This window comes from Spermophilus citellus (genome assembly GCF_964194105.1).
Source record: "Spermophilus citellus genome assembly, chromosome: 10".
Taxonomy (NCBI): domain Eukaryota; kingdom Metazoa; phylum Chordata; class Mammalia; order Rodentia; family Sciuridae; genus Spermophilus; species Spermophilus citellus.
The window spans coordinates 96,576,517-96,595,966 of record NC_138197.1 but is presented as its reverse complement, the minus strand read 5'-3'; the positions used below and the strand labels follow the sequence as shown (position 1 = coordinate 96,595,966).

Genomic DNA, 19,450 nt, shown 5'->3' with positions numbered 1-19,450 from the left:
CAAGTGCCACTTTCCAGGATTCCAACAGCTAGAAGCAATTTTATACCTTGTTGACGTCTTGGTCAACCAAATATGGTTCTCTCCTGAAGAGCTTCACACCTCCTGTTCTTTGAGCCATCCTCTTATTTATGCCATTGTGGACAATGGAAGGACAATGACACCTGGGATGTATGAGGTTTCCCTCTATCTTTGACATCTCATGGAGGTGGTTATTGAAAGAAGAAAAAACTTTTTTAGGTGAATGAATGTGCTGACAAGAAGGTAGATTTAATTCTTTAAATATTTTAAATTTATTTGTATTTCAACTGAGCCTCTCCATTAATAGGGAGTAGCAGACTTTAGAATTTTTCCTATTCTATTGTACATCTACCCCTAACCCTAACCCTAACCTTCTTGTGTTTCTTCTATTCTCATATCCAAGATGATGATGTTTCATTCAAACATTTTTTATTTGGTACCCACTGTGGGTAGCCTCTATCCTACACCCTTATGTATTTATAAATAAGAAAGACAAAACTGCTGCTCTCAGTGAGCTTATGGTAGAGTGGAAAGTAGCTAAAATCAAACCAGTTAATATAGAAACAAGGGAATGGATAGTAATAAGCTCAGAAGATGGTGAGATATAATGCTGGCAAGGACATGGGAGATACTTCCTTGGACTAGATGGATGAAAGTGGCTGCTACGAAGAGACAGCATACAAAGCTTGCTGTGACCTGGAGGACGGTTGTCACAGGTGGAGAGAACTTCAATGACAAGGCTCTGAAGCAGGGCAAGGAGGTTTGCAGAACAGAATGATGGCTGAGATATAATGCACAAAGGGGAAGTGGGGATGAATGTGGCTTGAAGGTTTGACAGAAGATCAGATTACAAAGGGCCTCATAGGTCGTGATAGGGTTTTGAATTTTATTTTTTAAGAATCAGGAAAATCTAACAGATGATTTCATGAATTGGAATGAACCTTGTTAGATGCCCATTGTAAGTTGAAAATATCCTAAGATAGTAACGTACTGAACGCTACAGTACAGCCACACAGTACACTGCAGGGTATTGGCTGTTTACCCTCATGATCCCATGGCTGCCCAGGAGTTATTGCTCACTGCCACTGCCCCACACGGAGAGTATCCCTGCATAGAACTAGCCCAGGAAAAGAACAAAATTCAAACTTTAAAAAGGAGTTTTAAAAATATTTTTGGAGTTATGAATGGAAAACATGCATTTATTTTATTTGTTTATTTTTATGTGGTGCTGAGAATTGAACCCAGTGTTTCACATGTACTAGGCAAGAGCTCTACCACTGAGCCACCACCTCAGCCCCTTGAAGAGCAATTTTTACTGAGTATGTTTCACTTTCACACCATCATAATGTAAAAAAAAAAAAAAAAAAAAACCTACAAGTCAAACCATCACAAGGCAGGGCTTGTCTATATATGATTTTCATTTTTAGAAGGTCAGAGTGCCTACTGTGTGAAGGGTGTTATTTTATTAGCTCTGGAGTAAGAACCAGAGACTCACAGGAAACTAGGTGGGAATTGGTGGATACATGGCTTAAACCAGGAGAGGTGAATAGAAATGGAAAGGATGAGGAGATGTGTTGAGAGGATGTTTATAGGACTAGCTGAAAGCTGCATGTGTGGGGAGGGATTCATTGAAGATAGAAATAAAATATGGATTTCTTTCCAAAATTTCTTCTTTAGTCTCCTATTTAGAAGGTCATAAGTTCTAAACCCTAGTCTCCAGCAGTTTGTAGCACTTGACAAAAGAATAAATATTTTTTTTCCCATCATGCCTGGATCATAAAATTGCAGAACAGCAAATCTGGATGATAGTCTATCATTTTCCCTTTCATGTGTATGTCTCACCTCTTATTTTAACTTCTTTGTGAGGCATTGATGGGCTGTACTCCCACATAAGAATTTTTTTAAACCCTCCTCTTCCTTCTACAATAATTCTATATGTTGTCTATATTTCCAGATAAGCAATGGGTTCATATCTTTGATTATGTTATCACTGTTATCCCCAATAGACTGAGCTCCCAGAGGGCAGAGCAATTTTTATTAATCTTTACATCTCTATTACCCATTAGCTGCTGAATGAGAGAAAGCCACGTAAGCGGAAAAGTATTTGGTGATTTCCAGTTGTCTAAACTATGACAAGTTCTTAAATACTTCCAATGAACACCTTAACACTTGAAAAAGGCAGCCTATTCCAATTTCAAACGACTCTAATTATTGAGAACTTCTTATATTAAACTTAAAATCCTTCCCTCAATTCTCCACCTTTGATCTTAGTTGCTTCTGCTCGTTTAGTGGATAAGGATAACAAATTCAAAATGACTTTTATCATTTTGTAAGGATAATTGAGTTCCAAAAACATTATGTAAAATACTGTGCATTGGACGAGAAGTTAGTCTTATGAATCTATTAACTGCCAGAACCCAACATTATATTTAGAGGACTTTAAATACTCAGTTTGCAAGAAAACGTATTATGAAGCATGTCCAAGAAGGAATAAGGATTAACCTAGCATGACCAAGAAGTGGGGTAAGCAAAGAAAGAAAAAATCACCATCAGCTATCAAGCTTACCAGCATATAGAGGTGATTTAGTTAGCTTTTAAACATAAGCATGTATATATATTTAGACACACAAATTCACATGTATGTATTTTAAACTCACATTACTTAATAACAATTAAGAATTTGCCATTATAAATAAGCTTTGATTTAGAATTTTGCAAATGTACTGTTGACATTTTCCTAGTTAAACATTTCCTGGTAACAAAACCTCTTATTTCTCTACATATAGAAAATACTGATACACAAAAGAGGGCATGTCATAGACTGATTAAAAGGAATATTTTGGGAGTTAGATTTCAGTTTGAAAGTAAACTCCCACAAGTACTATGACTTGAAGACGGTTTTACTATTCAGACTTCAAATCTGTTTCTCCATGGAAAATGGAGTTAACATTCCTTTCTCATGGGTTATGGTCAAGTTTAAATAAGCACTGATCTTGTAACATACAGTTTCACTAGGTAAGCAACCAGCAAATGAAAATTCCATTATAAAACCATTAGCAAGCTATTTTTGCAGGAGGGATTCTTACCTAGAGTAGGAACAGTGAGAGTGAGCAAGGACTTCAGGGGTCACATCATTTATTTATATGACTTTATAATACAAATCTTTCACTGACCATTAAAAATAATGAATATTAATCACTCTGCCTTAAGAGGACTTAATTTATCATTCATAAAATTATTCTGGTCAGGGATTTTAATCATTGTCTCATATAGATTGATAATAATATGTTACTTACATTTCTGTCATTTACTCCAAATATGGCTCTCTGCTAAAAAGCTTTATGTAGGATTATTTTATTTAAGCTATACAACAATTGACTAAGTTATTAATCACAATTTACAAGATTAGAATCTGGAGTTTGGGGAAGGCTGTTAGCTAGGTGACAGACAGTGTTAAAAACCTCCATTTTACAGATGGGAGAAGTGAGTTTCAAAATCTTTAAATAAGGAAAAGATCACATAATTGATCCTTGGTGACTGAGATTCTAACCCAGGCAGCATGCTGCAGGGCCATTTTCACAAACACCACAAGATGGTCTTCCTGTACAATGGTAAAGAAGGACACAGTCTATACTCTTGGCTGCTTGGATACATCATTTCCCTTTTATAATCTTCATTTTAAAATAGGTAATCTAAAACTCAAAGTGGATAAAGAACTTGTCAAGGTCTCACAGTGGATCCACACTTACACTTCTAAGTCATGCTACATTTTCCTTTTAATACTGAAAAGTTATATTTTCAGTGAGATATAAATGTATATACACATATAATACATATATGCACACAATGAAATATTACTTAATAATAAAAGAGAAAGCAATCCTATCATTTGTGACAACATGTAGGAAGCTGGAAGACATTATGTTAAGTGAAATAAGCCAGACTTAGAAAGACTAATAGCACAGGATCTCACTTAAATGTGGAACCTAAAATAAACCTCACAGAAGTAGAGAGCAAATGGTCAGTTACCAAGGGTTGGGTGCTTTGGGGTCAGGTTTGGAGATTCACAGGTAGAAGAATACAAAATTTCAGTGAGCAGGACTAAATTTAAAGGCTCTACTGTATAACATGGTGACTCAAGTTAATAAGAGAATATTTCTCAAAAAATGCTAAGAGAATGGATTTTAAAAAGTGTTCTCACCACAAAAATGAAACCTATGTGAGAAACTCATATGCTAATTAGCCATATTTAGTCATTCCTATAGTGTGTGTGTGTGTGTACACTGAAAACATAATGATATTATGGTAAATACATACAAATTTAACTATGAATAAAAATTAAATTACAAAAGGATTAGAGCTCTATTTCTTATGTTACTAAAGTCAATAGCAACATAGAACTTATCTGAGATGTTAATAAGGATTAAACTTGTTAAATTAAAAAAAAGCTAAATTTTCAAATGGACACTATTTAATTTGTAAAACCACTGGATATTTTATCAGAATCAAAACACAAACAAAAGTCTGATAAGTTGGCAGATACAGATTTGTACTTTCCTGTGAAAATAATTTGTGATTTTTTTAAAAATTATGGATGTATTTACAGAATATATCTGGGACACAAATGTGCTGTGTGTGACAAACTTAAGACTTGATAATTTTGTCTTATGTTATTGAAATGTGGATTATGTTTTTGATATCTAAATTCTGCTTTGTCAGACAGGGCCCTTGGAATCTGAAAAGTCTCCAGACTCTTCTTATCCAAACACAAAGGCTTTTTTTGCTGAAGAGAGAACAGCAAGATTGATGGAGGTATCCCAAGAGACTAAATGGAATAATTATAATTTTGTTTTGCTGAGTATATAAAGCTCTAGAGAAAAACAGGTTCTTCACTGAAGGAAAATGAATCATTATAATAATTGGTTTTATTTTTTTAAAAAATTACACATTGAATAAATTTTTATAAATTTTATAACTACATAGTCTAGACTCTAGACTAATTATAGCAGGTCCTGTTTCCTATTGATAAAATTTCCTTCCTATTTTTAAATTGCCAATGTGGCAAAAGGATACAAAATAAAGTAGACATCATTTCTTCCTTTGTCAGGTCCTTACCAGCCAGGCAGTGAATAACATTGGGGGACAGAGCAGTGACTGACAGATTTCTAATGGACTGAAGCATATCACACAAAATAGGCAATGTGCACTACTTCTATGACTGTGTATCATGATGCCTATATTTAGATATAGCATTATGGTATATTACTACATACAGAATAAAATAAAAAAATAGGATAAATAAATGTGATAACAAAGTATGCATATACTAATTACACAGCTACTTAATTTTACCAAGAAACTTATGCCTCGTGTTGGAAATTAATATAAAATCTACTTTGGAAAAATGATGCCTTACAGACAACACTTAAGGAACATTTAAAATATTCCAGGATATAGAGTGAACACTGTCTCTTTTAATATTCTCCCATTTATAAGGTAAACTCTTATTTGTACTTGACACCTGAACAAAATGAGACTAAGAGATATTAAATAAGGTCAAGTAGATCAAGGTCAAGAAGCTGGCAAATGGTACAGTTGGGCATTAAATACACATCTATGGTGCTTCCAGCTCTGCCTCTTTAACCATTATGGTATACTTTCTTCCAAGTATGACAACAAAAATGTTTTTAATTGCCATAAAACTGACATTATTCTAAAAAAAAGTTATAGTAGTAATACAGTAGTATAATATTGAAGGGAAAAGAAACCCATGGAGTCTGGGTTCTATTTTCCTTTAACAACAAGGAATTCAAGTTTTGAAGCCCTTAGTTTCTGAGAGATGGAGGTGGAAGGTTGGGAGAGGAGAAATAATAAGACTAGATCACATTGGAAGTTTTTCCAGACTAAAATTCCATATTTAACTCTAGGCCTCTAGCTTCAAAATCAAACCTTATTCCAAAATGACTATCTAAGACAGCACTGCAGCAGACTTCTTGATGCCATGCACTCGGACTATGAAGAAATACAAATATGGACCTACTGAGGCCATCTTACCTGTAAATGAATGGAGCCACTGTGGCAGTGTTTGGGTGACTGTGTTGCTGCTGCTGAGGGAGATGGACAGCACCATTTCCTGTGCTCTGCCCACTGCTTTGCACCACTGGCACAGTACAGGAATTGGAAGGAGAAGCATGGCCAGCTTCCCTCCCTTCCAGAGGAGCAGGGCAGTTGGATGCACTTGCTTTCTCAGTGGTTATGGGCTTAGGTAAGGACTGGGAAGGGCTTCCCTTGGTAGTCCTGAATTTTTCAGACTCTTTGCTTGCTGCGCTGCTAGGTGAAATGGTTTGCTTTGCTGTTGGAACCTTTGAGCCTGGTTTTGGAATCCCACTGGAAGATGGAATTAAGCTTTCCTTCTTGGCTGCTGTCGTCTTGCTGCCCTTTGGGATCAAGCTTGCAATTTTAGAAGTCTTTTTAGGAGTTGTCTCTGTCACCTGATCCTTCTCTTCCTTGACTGGTTTTTCAGTGCAAACTTTATTTTTGTCCCTGTTCTTCTCCTCTTTTTCCTTTGGCTGTAGCAAAGACTTTTTATTGCTGAGATTTTTGCTTCCAGCTTTTGGAGGGGCCAATTTAGGTGACACTTTGGGACTGCTATTCGTTGAGCCACCACTATTCAGGGCACTGTTAAAACCTTCCATTTCACCAGATTCAGAAAAGGCATCATCATCCTTCCCACCATCACTAGGTCCTGAACTCGAAGATTGTGGTGGACGTAGAGCAGTCCGGGCATTAACCAGCTTGAACTTTTCAAGCATGGATTTCTGACCCGAAGGTGCAGTTTTGACCCCTTCCGAGACGGGTGGCTTCAGTCTGTCAGAGGATGGTGTGGGAGAGGTGGCTGGGCTTGGCTGCTTCACGGTCAGCATGGTAGAGGTGGCACTGTGCTTGACATTCATGGACTTGCTGCGCCAGGGCTTGCTGGCACTAGGAGAAGGGATGGCAGAGGCAGGGGGCTGGCCAGCAGTGCTGGGAGGCTGCATGTTACCATTTACACCTGAAGATGATTGAGGGACTTTGGAGGAATCTGGAGATGGTTAAGAAAGAAAATAAAGAAAAGGCTGGTTAGTCTTGATCATTCGTATCATATCATTTGCCTCAAATATAAGCATCTCACCTCTGAACTCAAAAGAGAAATGTTATGTGGCATTAATCACTTCTATGATGGGATACTTAGAAATCATGTACTATAAAAATCATAGCATTTGAAATATTGATTTTTTTGGTTGGTAATCATGTTTTTCCATTCTGATATTATTATTATCAAATAAATTTATCTGCAGATGCATAAAACAGTGTGTCCCTTCCCTATGCATCTCTATTTTTTCCAACTACTACTATAGCTCATTGCCTTAAAAAAGTTTATTGTGTAATGAATATTCAGAAACTGTTCTAAGCTACAGGGAGATCAGCTATTTTTATCAGATTAAATATGCTTATGAATCATAACCTAGCTTTTTGCTAATCTATTTTTATTTGAACAAAGTAATCATTGATGTCTATGCCTCTATAGGTCAGATAATCTACTAATCAATCCCTCTCTATTTCTATCTTTATAGCCATCCTACAAGGTACGTATTAATATTATTATCCTCATTTAACAGAATAACTGAGGCAGAGAGATAATAAATAACTTGTTCATGCTCACATAGCTTGGATTTGAACTCATTTCAAAGACTGTGCTCTTAACAAGCATACATACATCCCTCTTGAGTGATCGCAACTTGACATTATAAGAGAATGTAAAGCCATTCTGGGGAGCTGTAAAGAAAACAAGTCCCTTTGTCACAGGAATACTGCACAGTGATTCAGTGTTTGCTTTGTTCTTCTCAGAAATCACATTAGAATGTGAATTTTATATGAATGTTATAAGGCTAATTAATGCTTGATTAGTCATTCTTAAGAATAAAATATTAAAGATGGAATTTATCACAGAGTATAGAATAAAGAGGAACTGAGTTTTAAGTTAAAAGATCTCAATTCAAATGCTACTATTTCTGAACTATATAACTATTGTCATTTAACTTCAAGTACATCAACTGGGAACATCTCTTTTTCAACCCTTTTTTTGGGGGGAGGTAGGTAAGGGATGATTAAATTATATTTAACTGGTGCTGTTTACTTACTAGATATTGACAAGTGTATACAAAGCTCTTTTTTTTTGGTGAAACAGTCAAGAATTGGATCTCATTAAATATTATTCCATACTCAAAAGTGTAAAGTTGTTTATATTTTTAAATGTTTATTTCAAAGAAGTGAAAATACATGAAAAACAGTATGTCATCCAGTCAAGAGGAAAAGCATTCTAGTGTTACTTATTTTTCAAAAGAGGTAACTAATATTCAACAAGAGACAATAACAAAAAAATTAAAGAAAGGAAAAGGGTCCAAATTTTTAGTTAAATTTTTGTTTGAGTTTTATTTTCTTTAAATAAGTAGGTCAAAAAAAGAGAAGTAGATATTTGAAATTAGTATTAAGACTAGTGTAGACAAACATGTTTATATTAAATTTTCTTAAGTGATTTTGTATAGCAGTATTGACTTGTAATTCTTACTGCTTCTCTGTAAGTCCTCATTTCAATTGGCATAAATAAATAGTCACACTAATATTACAAGATTGAATCTATATATTTTTATTTTTGTAAATAAATTTTACTTATTTTTACTGCTGTATTAGAATGGGATTTGTCGTTGTCTATTTCATACCCAATATACTTTAGATTAAAATGTAATAGTTTACACTGAGAAGTCAATGAACAAATGCTTGCATTTTGACTGCTTGAATTCTTAATGTTTACCTATTTAAATCTTAAAACACATGATAATAAATTGATCTTTTATAGTGTTCATGGAAAGTCTACAATTCTGTCCATGTTTAGCATATTTGTGGAAATTCATTAGGTTCATTCCTACAGGTGTACTGATTCAATAACAAACAAATATCACAAACTTCAAAACTTCAGTTACTCGAATCCATTTGCTTTTTGTAAATGGATTTCAATCTTTTCCTTATTATCTGTTACAAATATGGTTAATTCCGAGTTTATATCACCAACAGAACCCTCTTAGAGACTGATAACATTTCATTATAATTTGAACAGTTATTGGTCACAGAGCACATGAACTATTTACATATAGGAATGCCTACCAAATATTTTTCCATATTAATTTCTCCCTATTGGTTGGGTCTCAGATTTGACTTAACTTTCTCTGGGGAAAAAAAAGTCCCCCCACTCCTACTTCTCATCAGCAGAGCATCAAGCCTAGATAGGTGCTTTCTTTATGTTCTTCCATAGATCATTATTTCTTGTTAGAGCCATTATCACTCTACTATAATTTCTTGTTACTTCTATTAAACTCTATCACATAAAAGTAAAGACCACATCTATATTCATAGTTGTATACCATGCCCTATCACCTACTATATGCCAAGCATGGAACTTAGTATTTAATATGTATTAACTCAATCAATTTTCCTCCTAAGAGGATGAAGTTTTCATTATTCTTCACATTTTATAAAGGAAAAAACAGAGACGAAGAAGTTAAATAGCATAGCCCACGTTACACAATTTGTAAGCGACAAAACAGAACTAAACTCTGGATTCTAAATTAATTTATCAAGCACTGTATTATACTATTTCTCAAATCTAGAAGGATAAGTTCAATAGCTTATCAATTATAATATCATCCCTTGAATATGGAAACATAAAAATAGTAACTGTTAGGCTAATGGCTTTAGTAGGATTATATCAAGTGAACCATGTTTCTCAGTGACCCAGATTCAGTTGAAAACTAGATTTTTTGCCTCCAAACAAAATTCACTTTTCTAGTTCAGTGTATTATATAAATGCCTTTGCATTTCACATAGTGATCACATTGTTTTGCCGATTAATTTCAATATATATGGCTATAGTTTTCTATTTTTTTTGCAGGAATATTAAAATCAATGCTATCAAATTCTTACTAATCTAAATGTTTACCAACTAAGACTATGTTCAAAACACTACAAGACACACTATAATCTTTTTGGAGGAAATAAAACAGTTATATAAGATAAATGCCATTGCATGGTGACAAACATTAAGTGTCAAATGAGTGGGAGATGAGAAAGAAAGTGGTAGGGAATATCCAAGTTGCAAGAGACAAACAGGACTGTATAGGAAGATCAAGGAAGAAAATGTAAGGAGATGTATTGGTTATTAAAGACAATAGTTAGGAAACTACAGGAATCTTCTTCTATTCATTTGCATTTAGAAATGTGTACATCATATACAGGAATGCCAAAGTGAAAAGCAACATGATCAAAGACCAAATCAAAGCCCACTCTGCTGGTCTCTTTACAATTTACAAAGGACCATAATGATACCATATTGAATTTGTCTTCATTTTCTTTTCTCTTTTTTTTTTGGGGGGGGAGTGGGGAGTAAGGGTAGCAGGGATTGAACTCAGGGGCCCTCAACCACTGAGGCACATCTCTAGCCCTGTTTTGTATTTGTTTAGAGCAGGGTCTCACTAAGTTGCTTAGCATCCCGCTTTTGCTGAAGCTGGCTTTGAACTTGTGATCCTCCTGCCTAAACCTCCTGAGCAACTTGGATTATAGGCATGCACCACTGCACCTGCCTGTCTTCAATTTCTTATACTGATCTAAAACTATTTGTGATAGTTGTTATTCTATACGAACTATCCAGTATTGTCTAGCACACTGGTTCTCAAACTTTAATGGGCATAGGAGTTATTTGAGGACCTAATTGAGTGCATACTGTGATTCAGCAGATTTGCAGTGGCATCTCAGATTTTGTTTTTCAACAGGGATTCCAGAAATATTCATGCTATGGTGCACTTTTGAGTTTTGAGTAGGCAGGATTGAACAGAATCATGGATTATGAAAACTGTTTCCTACCATAGTATCCAAGTTGGCTAAATTCATTTAATGTCCCATAACTGTGCAGTATTAATAGTTTCACTCTTTGAAATTTCAGACCCTTGGCTAACCCTGAGTTCACCTGGATTTTTAACAGTTTGTGAACAAAGAGTCACTAAAAACAAAAGAAGCTCCTCAAGTTTTCCCAACATGCTTTTTCTCACCACTTTAACCACAAATTTAGTGTGAATATACTGTGTCTGCAACTAAGAAGTCAGAAGACTTATCCATAAATGCCTGGGAGCTTTGTTGGGGAAGAGAAAAAGAGGCAGAAAAATATCCAATCAGAATGGTTTTTAAATGGCTGATAAACAAGGGAAGTGGGAGATGGTACATCTTCGTTAGAAGAGAGAAAACAAGGTGATAACATTAACTAGACAAACTGCTGCAGAAGATCAAAATTCAGAAAAGGAATTTCAACATCACTACACCCCAAAATGAAACAAGAGGGACTCCAAATGATCACATCCACGTCCAACCCACCATAATGGTCATAGCAACAGCCGTAAAATTGTTCTCAGATGAGTACACACATATACGACTCTTCTCTGCACTTAGCTCTAAATCTGTCCCCAGCTTGGCTCTGCAGGGCAGCAATGCGGTATTTCAGGTTTCATTAAAAGGGCAAATCACAGGCCATTGTACATTAAGAAGGCAATGGAATCATAAGAGTCTCTCTGGACTCCTCACAATAAAGGGTACACAACAGCAGCAGAAATGGATGCCTCTGTGGAGTAGGTGCAGTACAAAATCTGGTCTGTGCTGTTTATGTGGTCAATAAGAAAAAAAAGAATAAAAAAAAACCAAAAGAATTAAAAGTCAGCTTACTTTAGAGATACATGCATACCTATGTTTACTGCAGCACAACTCACAATGGCCAAGTTATAGAATCAGCCGAGGCACCAGTGAATAGATAAATGGATCAAGAAAATGTGGTTTATGTATACAATGGAGTTTTATTCAGCCAAAAAGAAAAATGAAATTGTGCCATTTGCAGGAAAATGGATGGAACTGAAGAGCATCATGTTAAGCAAAATAAGCCACACTCGGAAAGAAAAGTGGCATTTGTTTTCTCTTATATGTGAAAGCTAGAGAGAAAAAGAGGGGGAAAAATGATGTCATAAAACTAGAAGGAAGACCTCAGAGTAAAAGAAGAGGCTATGCAGGAGGGAGGAGGGGAGGGTAAGGGAGGAATCGGGGAGTAAAACTGATCACATCATGTTATATGTATGCACAAATGTGCCACAAAGATACGTACTACTCTATAATTAATATGCACCAATAAACATGAATTAAATAAATAAATAAAAATCGTTTTAGAATTAAAAAAAAAGAAGCACCCTGGGTTCAATGATATATTTCTGAAGGTTGATAGCTCAGCTCCTAACTATGAATGAGTCTCAACATGGGGAAAAAGAATGGATACCTGATGCACAAATTTGAATGCACTCTTATAAATGGATTTGTATCTTGTATTTACATGGCCTATCTACTTACAGCTCTGCATGTGGCTCTGGTCTCCACTTAGCAATTTTATTCCACTTCATCTCTTCTTCTTCATCTTCTTCCACCTCCACACCCACCATCACCAACTTGACCATAACCAAACAATAGTACTTACCAACTGATTGCATTATTCTAAGTATAAGCTTTTCATACCATAATAATCCTCAAAAGGCTTTAAATTTCTCTTGTTGGAAAGGAGGAAATGGAAACTTTGAAAGACAAAGTAACTTGTCTCCAGACATATGCATAGTAAAACTTAAAAAAGGCAAAATCAGAATTGGAGCTCAGGTTTAACTGTCTCCAAAGTTTGGAGGCTTTTGAACTCTCTAGTATTTCTATGTTTGCTATATACCCAGAAATTCTGCTGACTCAATTTTCCAGAAAGCCACATTTGTTGCAATGGTGAATTTAATCAGTGACTCCTCGAATCATATTTTCCTTCCTCCTCAGAGAAGAGGATGTGAATGGGGAGACCATCAAACAAGACACTCAGTGAACTATCCTAACCTCTCCAACATACTACTTCCACCCATTCCTCCCAGGTGATGTTAAGATATATGTTAATTCATTCAGAGTTAATATCTGATTATCTCATCTTGCAAATAAATAATATTGACTTGGGAATACTAGTCATCTAGTTCTAAAAATAATATACTGAGGCAATGCAGTACTTGTAATGGGAGGAGTTAAACTGGAACTTAATATATAGTTATAATATATAACTATAGAACTCCACTTAATAGATGCAATGGCCATCAGTCCGATCAGCCTGAGAGAGGACACAGGGACCATCCTCAATCAGTGAATTTCTCTTAATGACACTAAGTATGTTGCTTAGATGGAATAAACTCACATTTGACTCAGAAATCCTCAATGTGACAACAGTAACAATGACAATAGAATTATTTTGCTTAAAGTATTCCCTGCATAGCAGACATGGTGCTGAGTGATGCAGAGGGCCCCTGCCGAATACAGGTCACCATAAGCATCACAGATCATTGCGGGAACAAAGAAAATATTCAGCACAGCAGCTAAGGCAAAGAATTTGCCAAGTAATTAACATATTTTGATATGTAATGCAATCAGTTGGTTCACAATAACATATCAAAATGGCTTTTGAAAATGTTTAAAAAGTTGAAAAAGGAGCATTCAAACCTAAATAGGTCTTGTTACCAACACTACTTTGCATAAATGATTGCTTGCAAAATGCCTCAGTCATGGATTTTATGTTCAACAGAAACAGGATGCTATAGTAGGGATTGTGGAGGTGCCATCCACTCTGCACTTGATTTTATTTTACCATTTGCAAAGTCAGAGTGCCACTTTGTGGAGTATTGTGAAATTTAGGGCTGATTCCATTCACCAGCCAGTTTCAAAAAAGTATGTAATTATGTGCAGGCACATATAAAATGAGAGCACCTCAAGATGTATGCATTGTATATGCAAACAAATAACCTAATACCCCAAATTATTTGTTCATATTACCTGATATGTGTACCTAGTTGTATTAACTTTTGAAAACCCCTCATATCTCTGAAATTATATTGACACTGTATTTTATGCTTGTACAATATTAATAAGACAAAGTGTTAGGGTAAAACACAAAATTAAATTATCATAAAATAATAAAATAACCAAAATTTCACATTTACATTATCTTGACCAGCAAATAAAACAGTTCAGTCCTTGAACATTATAGTAAAACCAAAGTATTTAAAAAACAGAAAAAAGTGATTATGAGTTACATGTGTATGTTGTAGCTGACAATGTGCAGCTGAAATTTCCATGATCCTTGCAAAATACACATGAACTCTAATAGATTTTATATCATTGAATTAAAATCTTGCCAAATCCTTGGCATCAATCCTACAAATCCTATGTGAGTGTAAAATAAAGTAAAGGCTTCCACACCAGAAGAAGCTTCATTAGAATCCAGGAAAAGGGAAAGGAGCCCTCCTCTTGAGCAGTTGTATAGGTTCAATGTTAAGAATCACTTGGGAGAAACTATGCAAGGATGACAGCATTCCCTCTGGTGTGGTGGCATGTTCCTTAGCAACATGGAAGAGCACCTCTCCTCTAAGGAATTCTGCCAAACCACACATATTCACAGCATAATTTAGACACTGGGTTCCAAATAAAGCTAGGGATATTTACATCCCTAATAATAGTAAACCATTTGACTTTTTCCAATTTATTACACATTTTTTTGTAGAATCAGAATAATTTCTTAAGGTAGTCTCAGGCATGCACAGTGTATGTCCAAATGAACCAAGGCATAGTTTTCACAAGATCTGATAACCAGAGAGCAGGTATTTGGATTTCTTTAGAGCATGTATCTATCTAGAGGACTCAGAGAGAACATAAGAAACAAATAAATGCTGGTGTCAGAATGTTATTATTCATTGTCACTTTCTGAATGCCAGATCATCAGGACAAGAAACTGAGGGACTCTCAAAAGAAAATCTTTACAAAAGATGGTATCTTCATTTCACCATTTGTTCTGAGAAATATGTTCCCAAGTTCCACTTCAATAGAATGGTGACGTGGCATGGTATTCTATTGTAACATTTCTACTTTAGCCTTCCCTGCAAGTGATAATATATGACAGTGTGCACTGATATTTTAATTCATTTGGTGAAATGGTAAAATGAGCACATTTTTAGAATTGCCTTATTATGAAAATGATATTAGATGTATCTTTTGAAGTGCAGTTTGTGATTCTCTACTGATTTCCATTAGATGTCATACCACTTGCAAATAAGCTAGTTTATTTTTTGCAAATCATACAAATGAGAAACTTTTTGTTGTTGTTGTTTTCAACAGCTTGTTTTTCTTAAATAAGAAGTGAAATTTTTAAAAAATTGGGAATAAACCCTTACTATCCATTACAAATTCTAGATAGCCCAGAATTGATTTATACAACTCATCACCCAAGACTTGTTAAAGAACATAGAAAGTATATTTCTAAAGTAGAAAGTAGAAAGCATTCAGGGAGCACATTACAGATTATTTGATTAATTCTTAATAAAATATGTTAATTTATTAAACTTAAATGTTCCATTTTCTAGTAAGCAAGGAGGAAAAACAATTAGAATATTCAAGTTAGTACTTTTTGATTTCTATTATTATAATACTGTAACCTATTAAAATTCTTTTTCAACTTTCACTTTTTTTGGTCACACCTAAGATATGTAAGCAAACTATTTTTGTGGCAAAGATCAACTTACTAGCAGATGGAAACTTGTATTTTCAATTTATTTTTATTTTTTAAATTGACACATGAAATTTTATATTTTTGTATGTTATGCTACAACTACCAATCTTCATGTCAAAAAGCTTAAATCAAACATCTTAATAAAAAAGTATTGTTCGAATGCAGGGTAATTATTTATTATTTTTTACGTAATATTTATGATAATTTTGTTTGTTCCTATAATTTAAAATGACAACAAAAAGTTTCTCATTTGTATGATTTGCAAAAAATAAACTAGCTTATTTGCAAGGGGCTGGGGTTGTGGCTCAGAGGTAGAGCACTTGCCAAACATGCGTGAGCCGCTGGGTTCAATCCTCAGCACTACATAAAAATAAAATAAAGGTACTGTTTCCATCTACAACTAAAAAATAAATGTTTAAATAATAAATAAATAAAATGACAAAATATAAAAACATAAGATTAATTAGGAAGCAATGATATTGGTTCTGTAGATATAAAGTTAACTCTACATTTAACAGAAATGTCATGTTACATGTTTAAAAAAAACCTCAGCTGTATTATATCACATAACATGATTTAAAGTTATTATTGGCAGTTTATAGACATTTAATGCTTACATTTGATGTACTATAAATACCTGGATATAAGATCACACACTTTATTTCGAATTATTTAGAATTAAAATTAATGGTTAATTTACCAGAAAAAAAATCTTGTTCTTTTGTTGTAGATATGTATCTAGAGAATTTTCACATTTTCTTTATGTGATGAAAGACCACATATCATATGATGTCTGTCTCCACCTTGTGGTTATTATAAATATTGCCACGTTCTGATTTTGCTCTACTCCTGGACATGAAATGGAATGGCCATGGAAAATGTCGTTGCTGGTCTATTTTTGGATTTTTTATTATAACCTATAGTATCAGGTTGTTTAAATGGACACATAGAAGTCCAATCAGCATATTCACATATTTATTTGTAAGACTGTTAGTTTCTCCTAGAAATTCAAGATGCTAGTACTTCTTGTTATATGTTACAGAAACTTTCTAGGAAGGTCATGGAATGAGGAAAAATAATTTTTCCATGAGAAAATATCTTTTCTTTTCTCCCCCAGAAAAACTGTACTTCTTCTGTAATATTTCTCAGAATCTTAAACCAAAAGCTTTATTCTGTGTTTTAAAGGCAAGCCCCAAACGTCTATGCTATTTTATTTTTTTTCCATTTGATTCAAGAGCTGGTGATATTGCAGAGATCAGGAGACAATGCTCTGCTCTGAAGTATTTACAGTCTGCCTAATTATGCTTTAGTTGGAGGATAAGATAAACACTGCACAAATGGTGCGATGCTACATTGTGAACAACCAGAGAAATGAAAAGTTGTGCTGTAATTGTGTGAAATAAAATCAAAATGCATTCTGCTGTCATATATACCTACTTATAATAAATAAATAAATAAATATTTTTAAAAAGGGGTATCTGGTACATAGATCCTGCCAATTTTCATTCGAATAAGAGAAAATTCTCTAATTATTCACCTATCTGAAGAAATTTATAATTTCTAAACAGTGAAAAAGATTTGCTATTTGGTTGAATTATTCAAAGCAAATTTGCCATGTGTTCTTCTAATTAAACATATCTTTTTAATTTTACGTGCTGTTCCATGTAGGACCCAAAACCAAAAAAAGAAGTTTAAACTTCCATTGGTCCAAAAACACTGTTCTGAAATCCAACAGAACATCCTGGTCATTCCAGTACTCACTCACATTACCACAGTACAGGTTCCTAATTTCCTTGTGATTCAGATGGAACTTTCCTCTATCAAATCACTATCACTTCCTCTTCCACAGTGGCAGCATCAATCCAACCCTTCTTTAAACGCACACTTTGAAGATCACAGGGAACTGGGTAACATATAGATGATTTATAAATAATCTTTATTTATGTCTGAATAAGAGAAGGCTTATTATTATTATTATTATTATTATTCATAATCTATATCCACCCAGAGAGATAGCCTTTAACACAGACTTCCAATGTCATTTTTTTCATAAAGATTTTATGAGTTGATAATTCAAGAAACAATAAACATGAATAAGTTGGGGAAAACTGAGGTAACTTTATTCTGTTTCTTTCAAAAGTACAGACCTATACTTTCAAAAGTACAGACCTATCATAATTATATCTCAATACATAAGATGTTCAAACATTAGCTGCCCACCTATAGCACTTATATAAACTGAAACCAAAAATTTGAATAAAATATAGCTTTATAACTTCGGGATGAATTTTCATAGAACTTGAAAGACATTAAAAAATGCTTTTTTATGCATCTGGGAGGAGATATTCTTCTGAAACAGATTTTATTCTCAGGTATCTAGTTAACCACTTTAAAATGAACAAGTTCATTCCATAATATACTTCTCAGATAAGAAAAGCCTTGAAGAAAACTGAAATTCAGGAGGGCTATTTCCAGTTAGGAAATATAAGATAACTCCACTGATTACACTTCCAATCCAATGGCTATATATCATTCCTCAAATGTTAAGTTTAGTGTGTTAACTCATGAGATGTGTAGACTTGGTCCGTGATGGCAAACGTGATGAACACTTACCTTTTTCATTTCCATTTGCATAATTTGGAGGCTTGTTTTTGTCAATGCTGTTAAAGCTCTGACTTCTTCTATTTAAATTGGAGGCTCCCTGGACTTTGCTGCTGCTGCCTGCAGCTGGCACCCTAGAGGGTCCTGGAAGCCTGAAATAGCAGAAGAAAAATTACATCACAACGAGCATTTCAAAAAATAAGGAGCATGAGATTCTGAGCAGGGAAGAGTTAATGGAAAAAAATGCAGTACAGGATTTTCTAAAATCGAGTTTGCAGAAAATGGTGGTTTAAGTGACAAATAGCTAAATCAGAGTCAGAAATTATCAGACAAATCTTGTTTCACTTTTCAATAAGCATGCCCCCAAAGACCAGTAATAATGTAGAACAGTTAAAATAAGGTGACCTTTCACTAAAATAGTCAAACTTACTCCACACTTGATGAATAAAATTTTGCCTTACAAGTACTTAAATAATTATAGGAAAAGCAAGGGAAATGGTAACACTTCACTTTTAGACTCTTGGCATATTAATCAGCTATTTGCAGCTGTTTAACTTATTCTTTTAATACATGTGGTATTTGTTTATCTCAGGTAGCTGTATTCCAAGTCTTGTAAATTAGTAACAAGAGGAAAGTAACTGTACAAATGGCAAACAGGAATTGTGTTTTGTCTATCTAAACTAGTTAGCTACGCTATTCTAAGCATGGTGCCAGTACTAAGGTCATGGGTTCAATTATATTTGACTGGGCTGCCTCACAAAAAAAGGCTTTCATTCACTTGTCAAAAATACACAACTAGGCTTTAGCTCCTGATCATACAGGAGATGTGATCAAAAAAGATTCAGGTCTAGGAAGGAAATCAATATTAGGAGGAAAATGACAGCTTAGAATATAGCTTTATGACAGCAGGCTGAGCTACTCTTGTATGTGAAAAAACAAGATGTGAAAAAATGCACATGTTCTGTCTTATAATCAGAGGCAGTCTGACAAGAGGTTGTGACCTACCTATTGTATTTGAACTATAATGAAATATAAGTTGAGATAATTGATTTCACTGTTTTTCCCTTTTAGAACTCCAACTCTTGGTTATTTCATAAACTGTGCCTAATTTTTATTGTATATTACTATCATATATTT

General features: G+C 34.4%; 1 protein-coding gene across 4 annotated transcripts in view; it reads right to left on the bottom strand.

The window, feature by feature from the left end:
- The window catches only part of NAV3 (neuron navigator 3), a 353,745-nt gene that overhangs the window by 170,400 nt on the left and 163,895 nt on the right, over window positions 1–19,450 (bottom strand). For all 4 annotated transcript variants that reach the window (XM_081309697.1, XM_081309698.1, XM_081309699.1 and 1 more), the window contains exons 7-8: window positions 18,326–18,465; window positions 6,073–7,099 (exon numbers count right to left, since the gene is read on the bottom strand). In XM_081309697.1, the coding sequence (XP_081165823.1) occupies window positions 6,073–7,099; window positions 18,326–18,465 (1,167 nt within the window). The remainder of the gene's footprint in view (window positions 1–6,072; window positions 7,100–18,325; window positions 18,466–19,450) is intronic.